General features: G+C 35.3%; 1 protein-coding gene across 5 annotated transcripts in view; it reads right to left on the reverse strand.

Annotated features, from left to right (window-relative positions):
• The window catches only part of POLN (DNA polymerase nu), a 78,564-nt gene that overhangs the window by 2,683 nt on the left and 53,250 nt on the right, over window positions 1–22,631 (reverse strand). For 3 of the 5 annotated variants that reach the window (XM_052682202.1, XM_052682201.1, XM_052682200.1), the window contains 4 exons: window positions 20,259–20,369; window positions 16,254–16,332; window positions 7,447–7,514; window positions 527–588 (listed from right to left, as the gene is read on the reverse strand). In XM_052682202.1, the coding sequence (XP_052538162.1) occupies window positions 527–588; window positions 7,447–7,514; window positions 16,254–16,332; window positions 20,259–20,369 (320 nt within the window). Of the gene's footprint in view, window positions 1–526; window positions 589–7,446; window positions 7,515–16,253; window positions 16,333–20,258; window positions 20,370–22,631 lie in introns of those variants that run through there. The other 2 variants (XM_052682203.1, XM_052682204.1) reach the window with 2 other exon arrangements.

The following is a 22,631-nucleotide window of genomic DNA, read 5'->3' on the forward strand; positions in this document are numbered from 1 at the left end:
TAGTAGCTGTTTATCTATCTACTCCTCAGAGTACTACTGTTACAGATGCAGTTCAAATAGAAAATGGCCCATATTTCAAACTGGAAGGGGTGATTTTTGTACGTTAGGCACCCACTCAGAAATGCTGAAAAGATCACAGTTTTCTAAATGAAAATTACTGAAGATCTTTTGCAATATTGTTATGAATGCACTTTTCAGAATGCTTATTAAGGCATTATTTCTCATTCTACCACACTCATCAGAAATTCCATGGCAATAAATGAAATGGGTTTTGAAATTACTGCACTGTATAGCTAAGACAAACAGTGCACTACGGTCACGCTTTCCAAAATAGAGGTTGAGTTTCTTTCAATTATTTTTCCTTTAGATTTTTTTATGGTAATTCCAAAAAGCTGTTACCTGCAAGTCTGAACGTGAAACTGTTGAAGTGAAAGTCAAAGTGGTTGTTTCTAGATTCTTAATATAATGACAACATAGAAAACTACATATCCTTGAGATAGCAGTGGAAATTCAGAATTGTTCCTACCTTCAGTGGCACTTCCAAGGCTGTGGTTTGCTGAAGGGATTCCATTGTTCTTTTCACCAATGCTGTAAGGACAAAGAAGTTGAAAATCTACAGCTTTATGTTCCAGGATGGAATTATTATATTTAAAAAAAAAAAAAAAAAAGTATGGTTTCTTTCTCTTGTAAAATACCTCCATTTATTTAAAAAAAAAAAAAAAAAGAGAGAAAGAAAGAAAAAAAAACATTTAAATTTTTCAAGATTTTCAAACCAATTGAACTGCAGTATGATTTACGTAACTTAACCCACCATGTCACAACACTATGCTCACCATTAATGTGAAAAATGCTTCTGTAATAATTTCAAATCAACCATTTGGGACCAGATTTGTCATCCTTGGTCATACCAATTACTGTGTTGTTTGACAAAGATTTCTGCTGCAACAAAATATGGTTCCAATAAAATTTCAGTGCATAAATGGCTTTAAAAAGGAGGTAACTTTTGGCTACTGAAAGTGAAAAAGGAGTACCGGGCAGCCCCAGAGAGGAAGTCATTGAGTAACCACCACTGCTCTGACAGGACAGCTGATTACATGTCAGCATGCGCCTCATGAAACTGAGAAACAACAGATTGTGCAGTATATGGTGATAACTACTAGGCTGAAAACCACATGATTACTGAGAAGTATTTTTTGAAGTTATTCCTTGATGCACATCATGGCTCTTTAGGAGCTGAGGTTAGGTGCAAAGAAGGAACAAGAACTCCAAGCAGCAGCATATGGTTGTTGTCTTTCTGGCTGCTGCCAAAACCTTTTCTAATGATGCCAGCACTGAAGAATAGTACGCAGTGTTTTATTTCACATTTGTGACACTGAGGCTGATATGATAATAATGAAAAAAATAACTATCTTCTGACTGAGCACAAGTGGGGTGCTTAGACTACGCTGGCTCACTCACACTTGCGTGTTAATGAGCTGTCATAAGATTTTCCATGAAGTCCAAGTTATGCAGAAGCTTATAAGATCAGTGGCTGAAGTTCCTTAGATGAGAAAAATAAGACTTATGTTGAAATATGTTGGCACATGATAACACCTGTGTACATAGGTCGCTCTGAAAGTAACGCCTCCTTTTTGTTTCCATGGAAATGATTGAAAAGAGAACAATGAGACTGTTTGATAGAACAAATTCTAAGCTACAAAACACTACTTTTCAACACAGGCACCACCATTATCTATGCATTTTCACCAGTGATGAAGAAGAGCCTGCATGATGCTCTTGTAAATACCTGCACAAACAAAAGTGACCCACTGTCCCTGTCACCACTGCTGAAACACATCACCCACTGCTTCACCATGCTCACATTCACTGTTTGGTCTCCATAAACGTACAGTAAACATAGATTAATGTCAGTGGGTGCCATTTTTTCCACATAGAGAAATTCAATTCCATACCTTTGCTTCTTACACATGTCCAGGCCAGATACCATTTTGTCTGACTGCCCTGCTGCTGCCATTTGTCATGTGGCAACAAAATGTAACAATATTGGTAGGAAGGTTCAGCTTCTGCTGTCATAGCACCAACATCTACCTCTGACAATGTGGGCCAACTTCATAAAATAAGAGGCATTACTTTTGGAGCAGCCCTCTTATTTGCTTCATGCTGGATTTGAGGTAGCTTGCGGTTCTGTTGAGGACAGCATTGTGTTTGGAATGCAGAAACAAACATGTCTAACACTAATTGTGACAGCATAGGGGAGTGTTGGTCTAAATAATTATCTACTTAAAATTCATTCCAAGTCAAGATGCCTATTAATAAAGGAGTGTTGGACTGTCTTGAGAAGCCCAGTCTGAATTTAAACAAGCTGCCAGCTCTGGGAGATCAGCAATGCAGCAGACATCGGGACACTGACAAGGTGACATGCCTTTAGAAGGCTAAGCGGATTGCCAAGCAATCCATGGGTAAGTAATTTTTTATAGGTACTACTGTACAAAGCTTTAGTGAGAGCATCACCTCTGGATTCCACATTTTGTACAGCTTCACTCAGCTCTGTAATATTCCACCAAAGCACTTACAAAAAAGCTAAGGACACGCTCAGCCTTTAGTGCCGTTAGATAAATAAAGACCAACAGATCACCAAGGCAATGGGAGGAATAGGTCTTCTAGACAAAAGGAGTTCCAATGGACAACAGAAGAGGGAGCATGAGTCAGCACCGCTGATTCATGGGCTGAGAAATGCGAGCATCTGCACGTGCACTGAATTAGATCCATTTCCCCTCTACATTTGACGCATTTTCTCCCATATAACTGTTATCCCCAAAAGGGGTTTCACAGTGACAGTGATGATTGCAAAATCTTTCTCTGTTGGTTCACACAATTCTTGCTTTAAGGCATCTGGCATGATCAGAATTCTGCTGGATCCTTAACTGCTTTTAATTTTAAAAAGCAGAGATTAAAATGGCCACATCAAAGTGAGCGAACCTAATGGTTCCTCATTCTCCGTGACAACCCATTAAAAACCTCTCCATGAGTTTGCTCGACTTTTTTCTTTGTTTTTCTGGTTTGACTCCCTATTTTATTTCTCAAGTCAAACTGACTTCTCTTTTTCTTCCCAGAATTTAAAGGGTAGCATGGTAAAACCATTCACTTCAAACAATCCAAGGAGGTTTTGCCTGCATTTCAGCCTTTTGAAATCATATCTTTGGAAGATTTATCTATATTTATTTTACAACAGGTTTTTAATTATATATATATATATATAAAATTAATATTATATATATTAATTATATAAATATTTTATATATTAATATATATAAAATTAATAAAATATATGTGTATATATATATATATATATATATATATATATAAAACAGTAATAGAAATATCAAGAAAAAGCAAGTAGATTACCATTCCTGTTCAGTAGTCTGTGAAGAAGGAAGCATTTAAATTAATTGACAGTTTTTGCATGAAAATAACTAGATAAACTGGCTAAGTACATTTAGGCTGGAAATCAAAAGTTCCAGAATTTTATCTCTCCAAAATTTAGAACAGTCTCCCAGTGGGAGTAATTTTTCATATGGAGATGATCATTTATAAAAGAGACCATATGGTATGGTGGTATATAATTGCATGAGAGGTCCCCTTTAGTCCTATGTATATAATGTCTGATTCTCCCTCTCTCTGATCTCCTGGAAAACTCTCAAGTGCTCAAAATAAACAGTCCAGGCATAGGCAAACTTATGTTCTTTATCTCATATACATTACAGAATAACAACAAAGGTTTAAATAGATCTGTCTCCATGTCTCTATCGTTCTTTTTTGTTGTTGTCGTTGTTTTTGTTGGTTTCTTTTTGGTTTCTTTTCTAAAATTTAGATTGGAAGCTTTTCGGAGAACGATTATTCATGTTCTGTCATGCACCTCTGCTCTATCTAGGGCACATTAATTATTAATTTTAAAATGTTCCTTTGCAGTCAGCCATATACTGCAGTAGCATCTGTTAAATGCTGTTCTCCCAGCCTTTGCAACTTCCCTCTCAAAACCCACAGTCAGCAATTATGAGATTTGTTGATTATGCTCATTCTGGAATGTTTTGTATGTCATGTTAAAAAAATTACATATTTCATCTTTAGTCCCCCGGAATTGATGACAGCAAAGTAAAGGCATCATAGATGAGCTGAAATTGTAACCCATATTAGATTTTCTTGATACTGGCTGGAATAAATGTGCTTATTCAAAGAGTTGTGAATAGGAGCAAAGAAAAGGCAATGGTGTGGAACAAAAGCTTGTTTGTCCCTATCAAACTGAAGACATTTTTCAAGCTCATTCACCTATGAAATTATGACTCCAGAAACAAGCCGAAGCTGATTAGACACATGATCTGAGGAATAAGGATTTTTACAGATTAAAGGCTATCTGGAGGCATCTCTGTTTTAAGTATCAGTGTCCTCCAGTTAGAAGAAGGCAGCTCAGAGAACACAAAATGCCACTACCCTGCAATGACTAGCGCATTCTTCTGTTCTGTTACTTGAATCACCTTTTGAAGATGCACGCTTTTTAATGCAGCTGCCTCAACACTCATTAATTTGGAAACTGTAGTAGAATAAAAGGAAACGTCACGGAAATTCAAAGAACCACAATTTTCTGCTGACAGATTTTTTTTTAAGCTTTTGTTTCTACATAACAGTAATCTTAACTGATCTTAGTATAAAAATAAATAGCCTTAGTTTATTTTTTTTCTCAGACTTGGTCTTTTGGCATTCTTACATTTTAAGTATTTGAGTTGAATTTTTTTTATACCCGGTAAAGTATGAGAAGAAAAAAATAAAAGGGTGTAATTAATATGTGCCAAATATAAGACAGGCTGCAATGGATACATCACCACAAAATGAAAAATTGGGTTCTTCAATTCCTGAACACTTTTCTGCAATTCCTATGAAGACTCACAGACTGATTTGGGCACAGCCTATGTACCTGATTGCATAGATTTCAGATCTTGGAGATGCCGAGCCCTCTCAGATGCAAGAACCCATTTTTTGCTGTTCCCAAAATACCATCTCCTTTTCTGCTTCTTGGGTTGCTTGAGAGCTCAGGAGGTGAGGATGCCAGACAGACAAGCTGCCTAGAAATCAGGCATATTATTGATGGTAAAGGTGACAGTCTTCTGTCAAAAGCAAATTTCCACCAAATGTTTAGAATTCATCTTTCCAGGCATCCTCCAATAGAAAGTGAAGATTATTAAAAATATACATATCTTTCTGATATTTTTTTCTTGCCCTAAATAGAGAATTGAGTTAGATAATATACCGTAACTATTTTGAAAACAAGCTAACTTAGACTAGTATGTGCTTTACTGTATTTCAATGTATGTCAACGTTTGGACACTCATTATAAACAGATGGCATTTTGACCTGTCCAGAGTGAGCAGTATGCATGCAACTGTGAGTAGTAGAATCTGTCTGGGGAAAGTATCCTCCAACGTACAGGTAAGAGCTGGTAAACTTACATGTAGAATTTTGTGCAAAAAAATGATGTTAGAGAAAAAGAATATCTTCTTGTTGCTTGCTTGCTTATGGAATTAAAAAGATTCAAGATCGTCAGTTGGACATAATAATACTGAATAGTACTGAAAAATCTTATTGTGGCCTTATGAAGTCCTAAGCAGGCATAGAGAAAGCACTGGCAGTATGACTGACTTGTGGCAACACAGCTTCTGCTCAGGAGAGTCTCAGAAGCAAATAGACATGTTCTTGTTATAAAGCAGTATAAAAGACACTTCCATAGGGGAAATGCTCCTGAAAAAGCTTGTGTACTGCATTATCATTTAATTGAAATAATATGATTTGCCTTTATGTTCTTCATTTATAAATCTTAGAAGTGCCTTAAGATTTCATATCCTTTCCGCAAAAACTGAGACATATGTTTGCTGTTGCTTTCCTTAAAAAGTAGATCAAAAGCATGACTGGAATCAGAATGCAAATACTTTGAATACTAGGCCAGTTCTTTCTTGGATCACAATAAATGCAGGAGAATAATACAGCACTGAGCTGTACTCAATTAAATCCATTGCACACTGCTCCTTAGCTTTACTGAGCTTAGTGATTGTACAACTGAGATTTCTCTCTGGGTCATTAATGCTCAGGCAGGGTTCTGCAAGTCAGCAGATTCTATAATTTAAGGTTTCTGAATGGACAAAAAGACTCTTTAGATAAGGAAAGATGAAGCCAACAGCTAAAGAATATCAGCAAATAAAAATAAGAAGACAAGGAGAAGAGGTAATGGGATGAAAATCATATCTGGGTTTCAAAGCACTGAAGTGATTTAGAAGTCCATATCCTTTTGACACTCCTCTTTAAAACTTGCATATGCAATTTGTTACCTCAGTTAAACAACTCCTGAACTAATTGGAAAAGTTTGGGAAAGAGTCTTCCTATTTAGTTTCATCTAATAGGAATCTGGTTCAACTATTCTCAGACTGCAAATAAACCAAAACTGTTCACGTAATGGACTGGGGACAACAGGGAGATCTGCTTCGTACTCCTACTCCTGACTGGAAGTTAAATCCTAATTCAGATGCACCCCTTGTCTGCCTATTTGGTTATAATGCAATATATTTCTTGTATCAGTTAGCCTTAAATATTTGTGATCTTACAGTACTTGTTTTAGCCAAAGTCATTTTTCAACTTCAGACTAGACCTAAACATGTGAATTAACATTCAGCACTTGCAGTAATGTCTCCAGTACTTACTGGAGAAAAGACCTGGCAGCCTTGTCTTTGCTGTCATTTGCTAGATAAATTTTTACCAGATGTAGGGACAAACTCTACCTTATGAAATAACATTGTAAGAAGACGAATGAGAGATAAAAGTGTAGGCAGGAACTTTTGCTAACAATCAGTTTTGAGAGATCCATCATAAAGTTCTCTTAACATATTAAAAAACAAAAACAAAAACACAGTACATTAACTTAAAATTACAGTACCTTGCATTCTTACATTAAGAGTTTTACACTTCTTTATGTAACAGAACCCAAATATATGTATTTAGGAAGTTATTTTCCAGGGCATTCATCTTAATCTGGTTTGTTTCCTTCTACATCCCTTGAAGACTTTGGTGAAAATACTATTCCTTGTGGGATTCTTGTACTAACTGAGGAAATCTTGGTAAGTAAATTAAGTACAAATAAGCAATTTAACAAACTCTAGATAAAGAGCATATCACATTTTATCGACATAAGAACCGGTGAGGGAAAACGTTCAGAAAAACCTGCATAGCATTTATTTTCTTAATCATGAGAATCAATGAATCAAAACTTCCTGTTACATCAATTCTTAATCATCTGGACAGTTGGATTAGATGATCCTTTTAAGTGAGCTACTGTATTCTATGTTATTAAAAAAAATGACAGTCTATTGGGAAATGGGGAGGGAGAAAGAAAGAGATTATATTTACCTGCAAATTCCTGGATTTGGGAATCTTCTACTTCAAACAACAACTCATCATGAATCTGAGCAATTAATCTGAAAAAATTCAGAGATGTCAGACAGAATATGCATGAAATTTCTAATAGTACTTTTCACTCGTATCAAGTAATTTTCATGTAAACCACGCATATAGTCCTAAGAAAAGTCCTAAGAAAGTGAAAGACTTCATCAATGGAGTTAAAGGGACTGCCATTCGACATATTCTGAAAGCATAAAGGCCATGGTCTCAAATCGAAACTGCTAGCTAACTTGTAAATGCCTGTCAGGGATTTGATGATGTGACAGGTACTATTTAAAACTGTTGTAAATTGCAGAAAAACTGCAAGAAATTAGAGAGACAGTTTTTGCTTTGTTAATATAGCTTGTTTTCCTCAAACTGAGCTGTAATAAATGGGGTTGCAAATATGCTGTTGTAGTAATCCAAATTAGGTCAATAGCAAGAGGACTTGGCTCACTGGTATGCAATAGTAACTCCTAGTCTAGGATTGGCCAGTGACTGGAGTCTTTCTCAGGAAATATTCCTTTCACTTAAAAGCAAATTAAGGCTCCTCATTCTGTGGGTTGAAGAACAAAAATGCAGGTTCAGGTATTCAACCTGATTTGTTGCCTCTGTTACCAGGACAGTCGTCTTCGTAAGAACAGAATGTACAACTGATAGCAGCAACATCTTAAAACCCATGCAACAACATGCACCTGAGCTCTTCAGTTAGAGCTGTTTTGTAATAAAGTTCTACTGATGCTTTGTTTTTTTCTTTGTCAATATTAGTTCTACATCAATAGGCCTCCTGCATATGGACTGTGTCTTTAATTGTTCAGCGCATACTGGGATAAATCCTAAATTATTGGTCTGCGTGCAAAAATAAGATCACAGTGGAAAAAATATATGTGTTTGACTGAATCACTTCTGAGGAAGAATAGATACAGTCTAGCACATATAATCTTTCATGCAGTTCTTACCTAGAAAGGAAAAATATTGCCCATCTGATTAAGCTGCACTCCTATTAGGTTTATTTCATTACTTCTTTAATACTTACAGCTGGCAGTCTAAGTCATGAAACTGTAACATCTATTTATGAATTTCTTTGCATTCATATATAACATTTAAATTAAATGCTATAGACTTTTTTAATACCTAGCAGTTATTCATTCTTTAGAAATGGCTGAAATAATGGTATGGTTAGAAGTTATAACTTTCACATCTTTCAGGAAAATATCCTAAGATAGTTTCACACTGCTTTAAATTACAATGTGACATTGAGTACCAGTGTGGTGAGCTCTAATAATAGGTCTTCAATTATTAGTCACTTACACCTCAGTCAAAAGCAGAGTGAAACAGATTAACATATTTCTAATAGGAAACTGGGACACGGGATACAATAAGAAACAGATGAAAAAACCAGGATCATCCATAGCAAGAGAACAGAGTTTACATGAAAAGCTATGATTTCCAATGTAAGTAAATTAATTAAAGCAAGAGATTCTTCATAATCATTGGAGTGACATATAAAAAGATATAAATCACAAAGAACTGTGAATGTTAAAAACTCCAAATATACTTTGAATCAATGGAATAAGTGAAAATGAATGCATTGATGAAACCAGTGAAATAAAAATGTGACAGACCAGTTATTGTTTATATCAGAGTAGTGACTCATGGCGTCAGTCAGAATTAGAGCCCAATTTTCTAAATACTTAGTAAGGAACTGTCCTTTCTTTGAAGAATTTACAATATAGATCAAATATTTTATCATCGATTTGTCAGATTTTAGAAATGGAGGAAGAAGATTTTCAAAAACACTCAGCACTGGATTAACAGGTCACCTCATCTCCATGCTAGAGCTAAAACTGGTTTTGGGTTTCTTAAAGCAGTGACATTATCCTATTTGACTTCAGTACAGATGAATGAAAAATCATAGTAATATTTCCATTCAAAATTCACACCTTTTACTATTCCAGACATCTTTCATATAGCTTAAGTAAAAAGTTTTTTCAAAACTTACACTCCTGTTTAACAGCTTAATAAAGTGATCGCCACTTTGAAGGAATATTGAAATAGAAAGCTCCTCCCATTATTGCTTGTTAAAATGTGAAGTAAACTGGATTACACTAAACTTGGATCTTCAATGGATCCACATAGTTATCATTACTATATTACGACCATATAATTGATCTGATATAGGACAAAACAAACAACTATCAAGAGATTTTTTTCATAAGCTTCTACTGATGAGGCCTCCTTACTGTTTATTTTTTCATAATATCATGTCAGATTTTTTTTTAATATAAGAATAGATGAGGATTTTGTTAGTTACTGCAAGGCAATATATTCCAGATCTGGACCTCTCTAAAGAGGCAAGTTTTTCCAGGACTACTAAAATCTGTTGTCTAGAAATGAGTGTGCTACTGAACTGAATTCAGCAGAACAGCTCTTTTATCACCTGTGAGCAATTGTATTTGTTCGCCATTAAAGGAAACATTTTCTCCAAACTGCAAACAAGACTTCTGTGGTGTGACATGCTGCAGATGCTACTGTAGGAATATCCTGTAGAAGATGTCAGTGGTAAAAAAAAAAAAAAGACATGATTTTCCTAGCAGTCTTCCTTGGAAGGTGTTTTCTAACAGTTAGATGCTCTGTTTCAGGTCAAGATATGCTCAAACTAATTATATTAATGCTCATTCTATGGTCAAAGGACTAAGGTAGGCTCTCACTTGTTCTGAACCAACATCTGGAAAACTCCATCTCTAAACACTGACTTTGTAGGGCTACCATGCCCTACCTAAAATCAGACACAGAATAGTCCTGTGTACAATTTTGTTATACATTTTTGTATTACGAGGAGAATCCTTTCTGCTGCTAACAGCGAATTCAAAACATAATATTGTCCAGCTTTCCAGGCTGGTCTAAATGAAGATAATACAAAAAAAAAATGAACCAATGAATTCCTACAGACTAACTGTAGGTTAATTTACTCCATAATTTGGAAGCAGGCAACCTGGACCCATCACAAGCCACTTCCAGACCACTTAAAACCCAACACAGTTATGTTAGTTTGGGGATCAACTGGGGATCCACTATTTGTAACTGAAGAACAGATTTCCTAAAACCAAAGAATTTTCTTTGAAGAAGGGACAAAAAAGAGAATTTATTTGAAATTTATCATAGCTTTTTGTCTCAGCAAAAATCTAGCTAAATTTTTACGAAGTTCCATAAAGCTTTACTTAAGAACATAATACAATGGTAATAATTAAGATTTTATATAGGTAAAAATGTAAAAAGCTAAATGTTTGAAGTTCCTAAAAATACACTACTTCAGAAATGGCATTAATGATCACTTAGCAGCACCACGTAAGTGTAGAAATACTTCAAAAGAATCAGCCCTTTTCTAGCCAGAGTTTTCTTATACAACACTATTACCCTGAACACTGAACTTCATACCATGTTCGGAAACAGCAGTATCAGATTCTATTTTCCATAGATTACTAGCTTTGTCTGTCATTCTGTCCTTTTTAATAAACAAAATAATCATTTAAGTCATAAAATTGCATTTTTTCCTTTTGAATTTGAAATTCCTAACTGCATAATGGAAGACTATAAAATAGTCATTACTACATGGTTAAAGGTCTTATTTAATTACAAAGTAACTCAAAAGAGAACAAAAAATGTGGTTAGAAAAAAATGTTTAAAAGACTAAAAAGAAAAGAAAGATAAAAAGGCCGCTTATGTAATAAACACCTCCATGTTTTCAAGAACGTTTAGATTGACGAAATCCAATGACTTTGGGAGAACACTTTTAAATCTTTTATTTCAGACTATAGGCATCCCCCACAATCACAAAAGATGAGAATTTGCAGATAGATTATTCCTAGTAACAAATCTTTCACCTTCCTTCTGAAGCACCTGCTACTGGCCACACTCAGTGATAACGGACCAGATAAATGCTGGATTCAATTCTTAAAATCTTTGTGTCCTCTGCACTAAATATTTTTTATTTTTTTATATACTACAAATACTACTCGCTATTTAATAGCTGCACAGTTTCCCCATAAATGTACATGGGTTCAACTGGAAAGAATTCCTATTAAGTTGTCATGTAGATAAGGAACACGTTGAGATAATTTTGTGACATTTTGCAGACTTTTCAAGTTTCTCATGAAGCTGCATATATGAGGATTTCTAACGTAGTAATATAAAAGATGTAGCTCAAAATATATCATGCTTGCATAGGTGTTACTTGAAGTTACTTTATATTACTTCTCTTTCAGTATTTTCCTACTGAAGACCAAGACATGTTGACATTCTAACATTTTGACTACAAAAATTCAGCGAACTTGTGAAATTTCTCAGCAGTTACATCAAGAAGAGCAGGAAGCTGAACAGATGGTTAATTAAGAGAATAGAATTTTCACGTGTACCAAAGTGTTTCAAAACATACCTATCAAAAAGGTGACCTACAAAAGGTTTTTACAACCTAGAAGTATTTATTTGCGTTTAATGACCCACAAAAAAGGTACATTTAAGTGTCTGCTGCATCATAAATGTCCTTTTTACCTATGATATTTAAGCATATGAAATATAGTTAGCTTTTTCTATAAAGAATAAATCATTTTTACTTTTTCTGGCTCACTCTGCATAAGGTGTTCAGGTAATTGCTCACCATCTTGTGCATACATGCAAGGTACTTCTGTGAAATATTGAGGAAAGCAATGAATTTGCTAGGTCACAGCACAACTAGAAATACAAAACGGCCACTTGGGAAGCGAAGAGCTACGTACTGGATGGGGACAGCAGCTATGGGGAGCTCCCAATAATTTCTACAACAACCACATGATGTAAGATGTTTCCTTCTGCTACTGAAACAAAAGCATATGTCTGAGAAACAAAAACCTCATTCTCCTCAAGCATAATTAAAAACTTCTATCTTTTCCCTGTGATTCTGCTTCTCCGGTACTAGGCTAAGGATGATTCTCTTGCAGGAATTAATATTCAGAGCAGAACATACAAGGTAATAATGGGGCAGAGAACAAGACCAGTAAGTATTTAGTTGGAAATCTTGGATAACTCCTACAGAAGACACATGGGTAAAATTAATTCTTTAATTCCTTAAAAAATAAGTGGAGGGAAACAGTTGTGTACTCAGAGCTAAAGAAAACCATTCTACACAGCAGCAGCATTAAGTAGCTCACAGAATGAAGCTCACTATGACATAGTCAAGAAAATCTTTTATTGCTATGTCCTTTTGTTTGAATCTTTTGTATGAAAGCATAACCAGTTAATAAAGTACTAGTTCTGGAATCCCTGTACACCTTATAATATGTCTCTTATTTCTTCACTGTAACTAAATTAAAACCAATTCCAGGAAATGAGCTATTTGAGTTTTACCATACGATTTGTATCGGAAAAAATTCCAGGTCACATAACACAGAGCTTGTTCCTGGGACAGTAAGTGTTCTCTCTTACTAATTTAGTGATACGTGTGGAAGCAAGCTGCATTTTTAGTTCATCAGCTCAAAAAAATCATTATGCCAATTGAAGCGTTTGTTCATTAAGGAAAACTTTGAAAAGCTTCAATATCCACTGCTAAAGAAGAGCAGTTGGGATCAAGAAAATAGGTTTGTGCCTTTTCCTCTTTTTTTTTTGTGGCTCATACTTTTCAAATCATTTGTTTGTATCTGGCCTGTCACTGAATCTGTTGTTTTACCAAGGCTCTGGACACACTGAGAAGTAAAGCTGTGTGTTTGAGGCATTCGGATCTAGTGTTATAGGAACAATAAACAGATAAGAAAGCACAATTGCCAGATTCAAGCAGTATTACTCAATAGTTCTTTGGAAGTGTTAAAGTTAATTTGCATGTTGTTAGGATGTTACCATCTTTAATGACTAAAAGCTTCTGAGCAGTTCATACAGTGCCAGACAGTCTTTGGGTAGCATGCATCTATCTTCAGCTTATACAACAACAATTTTTACAAAGACTGGTATAGGCAATCCGTTCTTCCTTCAGTTGCCAACATCCTTCCTCCATTTCACATTCCCAGGTATATGCCACTGTCATGACATTTTAAATAACTACAATTGTCAATCTAAGTTCACACAGAGTATTTTTCTACTCTCATAAATTCCACAAATCTTTCTTTCAGCTGCTAATATTTGCCTTGATCTGACTTCAGAAGTTCCTTTGTTATCATCTGCCTGCAGGAGACATTCTGTGGAGGTTCTGTGAATTGCATCATGCAGGTAAAAGCTAGCACTTGAATAATTGATGTCAGCAGCACACTTTCAGTAAGCAACTTGGCCACAAACGGCAGAACAGCATCTCAACAAAGATGTAGATAATATGGAAGAATTTTAAAGAAATCATATTGATTATTCATCAGTTCCATGCAAAATGAACAAACAAAATCAACAGCAATGGCAGTAGCTAATCCATAGTAGTATCAGCTTTTATCATACTGATTACGTATTGAATGTAATGCTTCTTTTACCCATTTCTGTAAAATTATTCTCAGATAACAGACTGATTTTTTTATTGACAACAGCATGAGTTGCTGAGCTGGCATTTGAATTAAAAGATGTCCAATACAAAGTGAAAAATGAGACTGCCACTGATCAGCCACAGAGGAACGTACTGCTCCTTCACGAGGACCTCGCTGATTCAGCTTCGTGAAAATGTAATTGGTTACTGACTTCCAAACACGATGTTACATGGACAAAGAGTAATGAAAAATATCATCATTACTAGTCATGAGAAATGAAGCTACGTACTATTGGGTCAGAACTTGCTCACATACAATTACAATTTATGTGAATGCAGCACTGTTGACGATGAAGACAGTAAACCTAACTGCAAATTAACATCAAAAACTGTAAGACCTTGTCTAAAATGCAATTTGATTTTTTTTTTTTTTTTTTTTAATTTGCAAGGTAGGGAAGACAAAACGTTGGGTGTCATCCACTACTTGGTTATGCATTGTAGGGAAGACAAAATGTTGGGTGTTATCCACTACTTGGCTATGCCTTATAGGATATACTGTATCACAGTCTAAATAAGGAACTCCTAGTTTCTTCTAAAGTATATGTAGATGATATTTCTCTTTGATATGTTCTCAAAGTGAAAACTTTATTCTAAAATTAGAAATTCTAATAGAGGGGGAAAAACTTTGCAAGGGGGGTAGAGATAGAAGAGAAGATAGTAGTATATTTTTTTTTTCAGTATGATTCAATGTGATAATAGGAGGCTGATTATATTTCTCATTTTGGAATAGCTACTGTGCATTCCTACTCTTACAATAACAGCATCATTTCCTTTCTTCAATATTTTTCGAAGAGCTTTACAAAGAATGTTAGGATCATTATCCCAACTTTACTGAAAAGAAAATCAAGAAACAGACCACTGAATAAATAATAGCTGAATGTCACTTGGCAGACAAGTGACTGAGTGGAAACACAAAACTTCAGGTTCCAATACCGTAATCTGCTGACAAGACCATGGTGATGCTTTCAAATGTCTGAGCCACTTTCTAACCAGGTGAGTGTTCACAGAATTTACAAAGGCACTGACTGTGGTTTTCTGACAAGCCTAGCTTCTAAGTATCTAATAAATATTACAGCCAAGAGCCATTTGTAAATATTAAAAGGTTCTGCTTTAGCAAAGCCATCCAGTTGTTAATGGCTGGCAGGAGTTCAAATCCCAGTTTAAAACAGTCTGTCTCTTCTAATTGACCTTGCAATCTTAGTCTTTCCCAGCTGCGGTATTTATGGTAGGAATGAGAAGCATAGGCAGCAATTCTTCTGGTCTAGCACTTTTCCTATGATTTCACATCACAAGGAAAACTTGTAAAGTACCTGTACTTCCCCATGTCTGTTATGTTCTTAGCCATTTGAAAGCACTACATTTTTAAAATAAATAGTTTTGAGAGAGGACAACTCAAGCAAACTTTTCTGTTGAGAGAAGAAAACATTCACAAGTTTTACCAGACATAGAATTAAATGCAAAAACCTTTGGCTTTCTCATCATTACAATAAGCAGCTGGTCACTGAACCTAAAGATGCAGGTGTTAGCTAGGTACAGAAGGAGAGAATGTATTTTTTACTCTTACAAAATCTCTGCTTGTGTCCATTAGAGACTGGCTAGTTGGCTGACTGTCCCATAATGCAGCTGCTCTATCACTTATCTAACCCAAAGTTACACTTGCCAAAATAAAATTCAGCCAGGCCACAGCTGCCTGATTCTGGCCTCTTCAAACAACATTGCCTATATGTCTGTACCCCAAAGAACAGTTGCCCATTTCAGATTTGTAGTATAGGGCCATTTATTTCTTTCGTGTTTTTGTTTTGTTTTGCTTTTTTTTTAGCAAAAGAAAGCCATCTGTAAAAGGATCTGTAAAAGGTTCATTTATTTTGTTTGAGCACTGATTTCCTGATTCCTGTTTTTCCTAGCTCACACTATGCTCAATTGCCATTGTACAACATACTCAAAATACAGGAAGGATATGATCAGTGGGCTTGATTTCAAAGACATGGAACTACCGCTGAACTAGATCTGACTGAGCTTCAACAGGCCCTGGGCACTGCATTGCCTTGGAATAGGTTTACATGTCCAACTGTTCAAGCACAAAGATACAACTTCTGGTTGTATAAAAGCATCTCCCACAAGCCCTTGCTTATTAAAAGATACAGAGGCATACACTATATTTCTACAGCTACCTAAAATGCTAGAGACCCATTCAACACTATTTTTGTTTCAAAATTAAACACTTTTGCAGTCATTCATTACTAACCTGGCTGTTAAAGTTGGAGAAACCACAACAGAGGTAAAAATCTCAACCATAGCCATTTTGCAAAGATCAGCTGCAGATCCTACAAAAGAAAGTGATCTGCTTTCAGTTTAAAGCATGCAAAAGGAAAGCTGTTTTATGGCATAGAAATGAAAAACATCTGAAGATTGTGAATTATAAGAATTTGCAAAACTAGTGAATTCAGTTGATGTAATATGTGAAACAGATTAATAAATAACAAACTACTACATGTTAATTAGAAACAGAAAACAGAAAATATACAGTATAGAATTGCTCAGCTTGGAAAAAAACCTTAAAGTCCAGCAAGTTCAACTTTAACCTAACCATACGATCTATCTGAAATGATCTAAATTAAATTGAAAATGATCTGAAGTAAAATTTACCTATAAATTAATTAAAATGTAATGTAAAGGGCAGAATTTTGTTTTAGAGACATATTTTCATTTGGTAATTTAATTCATGATTTTTCTTAACACAGTGGGTATGTAATGTATATTCGTTACGTTATAGGGCAATTATACTACGTTACAGAGCAGCGTTGCAGAAACAGTGTCATGTTGTGTAATGGATTAGGCATTTCTAATAAAGAGACAGAGTGATCCTCCAGACTTGCAGTTTGGTGAAACAGCCTGTTCTGAACCACGCAACAGGATTTAGTGCGTTTTTATAGAGATATTTATCAGAAAAAGTACAGAAATAATCCTTTAACTAAGGACCAGGAGCAATAATTCTTGCTCCATCCGATATCTTAAAAGTACCAAACCATACATGTTTTCATTTTTGAACCCTCATTTCAGTAAATCTTGAATTCTTTCTTTCAGATAGTCCAACATCAAGAGATAAAGATTATCCAGTTAGGCAAATAGCAAGGGTACTCTCCTGGGAGGTAAAAGAATATCTAAGAGATTGAAGGGATTATTATGTCTCAATAACCCAACAGGGGAAAGATTTAATACCTCTTCCTGGTTTTCTGTAACAAACTGCCTTCCTGTGAATCTCATGCTGAGACTCTCTTTTATTCATTAACTATACCAAGAGCAGATACTCAGCTGGTTTTTGAGATGTCTACATTTAATGGAAAATTTAGACCCAAATATACTTGTTTTTCTGTTCAAATGTTGTCTCACATGGATTAAATACAACACAACACAGGATGCATTGTTATAGAAACTAAGAAAAGATGTTTCATCACGAGTTAAGTAGTCAGTCGGATCATGAGAATAAATGTATATAACTATTTTATTCCTCACAGTACATACGTGTAAAGTGCAGTTGTATCAAGTTAAAGCTGGAACTCTGCACATTCCTCTTAATATTGCAATGCAACAGAAGAAATCATCTAATATCCGCTTCTGCTACCATTTTCAAAATGCAAACTACTTATATTATTAGACTATTATCACAGAATCATGGCATCTTTAAGGTTGGAAAAGACCTCCACGATCATCTAGTCCAACCATCCACCCACCACCAGTATTTCCCTTCTAAACCATGTCCCTTAGTAGCACATCCAGAAACCTCTGTAGAGCCTTCTTACCCCCAGGCGCATTGACGCTTCCACCCAGCTTGAAGTAATCTGCTAACTTACTGAGGGCGCCCTCAATCCCCTCGACCAGGTCATCGATAGCAATATTGAACTGGACAGGCCCCAGTAGCGGCCTCCAGGGATGACCACACATGATTTAACTCCGTTCAGCACTACTCTCTGGGCCTGGCTCTCCAGACAGTTCTTTACCCAGAAAAGAGTGCACCTGTCTAAGCCACAGACTGCCAGCTTCTCTAGGAGAATACTGTGTGAGACAGCGTCAAGCTTTGCTGAAGTCTGGGTAGACTACATCACCAGCCTTTCCCTCATCCACTGGTGGGTCACTCGATCATTGTAGCAGGTCAAGTTTGTCAAGCAGGATCTGCCTTTCATGAACTCATGCTGTCTTAGCCTGATCCACTGGTTATCCTGCACACGTTGTGTGCTCTCACTCAAGATGATCTGTTCCATAACCTTCCCTGGCACTTAGATTGACAGACCTGTAGTTCCCTGGATCCTCCTTACAAACCCTCTTGTAGATGGGAATCACAGATATATAAAAATAAAACACATTATTTGCAGTTTAGTACATTAACTCTAATTCTCTAACTAAAAATGCTTTAGTATATTATAGAAAGATTTTACAGCATTTAAATATTTTCTCAGAGGTGAAATACTGCAGTTCAAAAAAAAAAAAAAACATAGAGTCTAGAGCAAATTCTCTAATAAAATCTAGAAATTCTGACTACGTTAAAGTTTTTAATCCTTGTTTCACCCTACCTTCCAATTTACATGTTTTGAATAAGAGTCACAACTTTTTTTTTTCAGATTTGTTCTCCAGTATTATTTGAACTGACAATTAAATATATTAATCTTATTAATGTAGGAGAATTTCACAAGCAGTCCTGTGTTGGTGCTGTAGGCATGCAAGTCATGATTCAAGAGTAGGACTAGATGATCTTAGTGGTCTTCTCCAAACTTAATGATTCTATGATTCTGTTCTATGATTCAGCTTTGTCTCAGCTCCAAGCTCTTAGCACAGATGGGCACAAGCAAGTGGTGCTACAAGGGCAATGTAGCTTTATTAATGTTGCCCCATACACTCAGCAGGACCCACTGTATTAGCTCAAGCATTATGTCTTCAGCTGGAGAGGGCTGCTGTTCATCTGGGTGAAACTGAAGTGAAATGAACACAAGTCTCTAGAGAAGCTTGTGTAGGTATTCCCAGATGTACAAACATGCAAGCTTTGCTGCAGATGTTATAAGAATATTTTAAAATCACAGAACCATAAAATCTTAGAACTGCTCAGGTTGGAAAAGACCTTAAAGATCATCAAGTCTAACCAAAACCTGACCACATTACCCTAACTCTAACAACCCTCTGCAAAAATTCTGCATTTGAGAGCCTCATACAGCAAGGCAGCTATCACTTGAGCACAATTGTTACTCAAGCAGCAGGGTATGTATTAGAATTCTAGATCTGTACATGTTCTTGTAGAGATAGTACTAAATTCAGTTACTGATTATAAGGATGTCAAACATGACATAATTACATAAGTCATTTTTAAAATTAAACATTAACATGAATAATACTTGGAGAAAAAAAAAAAAAAAAGAAAAACCAAATGATCCTTTCAAAAAGAAAATTCAAATGATCCTTATAGGCACTCCATCACTGTACTTAGAAAGCAGTTTTTACTTATCTGTAAATTGTACATGTCCAATATAGCTTAATGAAAACCTTGTCAGCATATTCCAAACAAAGAAATAATGTCTGCAAGGTTTGGTGGGAGGGATCTCAGCTTTGGACTGCCAGCTCAATTTCTATGTGTTCCTTATGTGGTTAATTCTATACAAGACTTGGGTCCAAACAACTTATATGTTAATATATCTATTACTAATATTTCAGTATTTTTGTGCTAATTTTTACATTTCCAATTTCTCTGAAGAAACATCTTTATTTTCACCCTTCAGAGAATTATTTTCAAATGTTCCTTATGAAGAGTTGGGTTTCAAAATATAATAAGGTTCTTGTAATACTGCATATTTCTTAAACTAAAGCTACGTGACAAAAAAAAAAGCCAGAAACTGTAAGCATAAAAATCACAGAAGCACTGTGAAAGAAACTCTCAAAGAAGCCAGAAAGGAAAATATTTCAGACAACCATGCATTCAAGCCTTGAAATCTTGTATGTTTTCTCCATATGTAGTTAATGTCTACACCTGTATTTAACAATGGCAGAGAACTCTACTGTATTAATATACTGTGTTTATTTGAAGTTTCCAAGGAACCTAGAATAAACATTTTAAACTTCTGTTTTTATAATAAAACTCATGCCTCAGTAGCTTACTTTAACAGACCATGAGAATACTCATTTTTTTGAGAGCAAAGGAGATTTCGCCTGTTAGAGTTAAGATAGATAGATGGTAGGTAAGTAGGTGGGTACATAGGTGAGATTTTACCTTGAACAACAAAATTGACAGCCTGCCTCTCTGCTTGAGTGCGTAGTTTGTAATCCTGTGAATTGATATTAGCAAGCAGTCTTTTGCGTCCCATAATGGAAACCACATAACCTTGTAGGATTTAAGTAGAAATCAGCATTTCTAGAGCAATTACAAGTTAAACTTTAAAAATTATTTTTGAAGATAATGCAGATTTTTTGTAATTGTGCTGCTTGAGATAATTCGCCCTCTGAAAGTATTCAGAGCTTATTGCATTGTTAGCCTCAGAATTATTTTATTCAGAGAATTGATACATGTTATACAATAAAAATTTATGTTCATTAAAGCTGTATTTTCATTAGGATTATCTGCCAATATGCTGGTAAAATAGCAAACTCTCTGTGGGAGATGAAACTATAAATACCTAGCAGAATTAGCTATCTATTAGTAGCCATAATTAGAGCTTTCCATGCAATGAATAGTTTACTTGGGAATAGCAAAAAAATCAGTTTGCACAGCAATTAAATCACTAATGAATCATTCCCAAAATTGTCCAATCATTTTTGGAGAATTTTTTTTCCCCGATTTTCTTAATGCAATAGTTTCATGTCCCTTCCACAACCAAACTTTCTTACCTCTAGTTAAGTAAGTAGTTTAAATGAAACACATTAAAATAGTTAAATATTCATTTTTAGCCTAATGAAGTATTTTGCCATCATCACTGGATTTTTTTGGAGGACAAGTGAGAGGAACAGAGAGAGAAAGAGAGATCCCATGATCCTCCTGTCCAGAAAACACTTGTAAAATTCTTGCTTTACTTATCTCCCAAAAATAAGCCTTGTCCTAAAAAAAGGTTTTCTGTTACACTTCTGATCACCCTGACTACCCATAGGCCATCACTGGATACCACTGGAGCTCAGACTGCACACCATAATTTAATCTCATGCGCAATAAAAGCTCTCAAAACACAGAGTTCTGTGTTTTGTTGAAACTGTGTTTTTGTACTATGTACAACACAAACCCAATATTATGCACAGGGTAATGAAAATAGCTCTGCTGAACTAATAAAGCTTTCTGTTAAGTTGCATATTACCAACAGCATGAACATGAAAAGTTCAATTTTTAGAACAGGGAACTGAACTGTCTGGAGGTTGGGATGTTCTCTGGCAAATCAGTCTTCCTAATTTAACTAAGACTTTCTGCAAAGAACAGTAAGAAGCAAGAATTTTTAAAACACTAAACACTCAATGAGAAATAGATTTAATGTAATAATCCTATTTCTCTATAGTATGCTTATGGTAAATTAAGTACTGAACATTTGTAAAACCTAAATAAAATTAGTTGGTCAGATGCCATTCATCTTTGAACAGCAGATAAGTAAAAATGAGCTCTCTAGGTTGGAAGAGTTTTTTAATCTGAGATGGATGAACAAGAAAAGTACTAAAGAATGTTTGCCTGCTGCAAAAATTTTTGAGCTTATATAACTGAAATAAACAGTTCAGACTGAGAGGAGTACTAATTAAACAGGTGTGTACTATGTTTTAACCACAATCAAGGACATTAGTTATGACACTTGTCTACTCAGCACAATAAACATTCTTGAGCACAGAATCTTGATTACGGAAACTCATTTACTTTTAAGAGAAGAAAACAATGCTATTTTAAGTAAATCAAAACAAATACATCATAATTGTGTAAAATTTTACAATACATATTTTGTTGAGCTTCATTCCCTAAAGGAAAGCTCCTGAAAACTTATGTTTTCTTCAGCAATGTTAATGAATAAAGGAATGTAATTCCATGACACAATGAAAGCTAAGGCTCCCCATAGAATTTTAAGGTCTAAACATTACAAAGAAGTCTGAATCAGTTACTTGTTTCTACCATCATGTTCACCTCAATAATTATAGGCAATGTTATATGGCAAATTTACAATTTATTTCTACAGTATTCTTAGTACACCACACCGTACCACACAGTGTACTAAGAAATCCATCTTGACAGTTCTTCTAGTAAACTTTAAAAATATTTCTAGCAGCTGTTCTTTCTCTTCTCTAATTGCTGCACTCCTAGGATTCTCTAAATGTAAATGAATATGTAGACTAACAACAAATTCAATGCTAAAAGAGTTTGCAGCTGCTGGCTTCAAGAAGCACTCTGCACACATCTGTCATCACAGATACCACCTGAGCTTGAAATTCTGACTACTGTGATGAAGAAACACGTATTTAAAAATTGTTTCTGTAAACTGGTTCTTTGACTAAATGGCTGAACTTCCGTGTTTCAGCAGTGATGTAACATATTCATTAAGTAAAATATGCCCTGGATTTGTGTTGGAGTACATTTTATGTTGAAATGATGTAGAATAGCTTGACATTAAGCAGAGTTCAGACT

Source organism: Tympanuchus pallidicinctus, unplaced genomic scaffold (assembly GCF_026119805.1).
Source record: "Tympanuchus pallidicinctus isolate F22 unplaced genomic scaffold, pur_lepc_1.0 scaffold2, whole genome shotgun sequence".
Taxonomy (NCBI): Eukaryota; Metazoa; Chordata; class Aves; order Galliformes; family Phasianidae; genus Tympanuchus; species Tympanuchus pallidicinctus.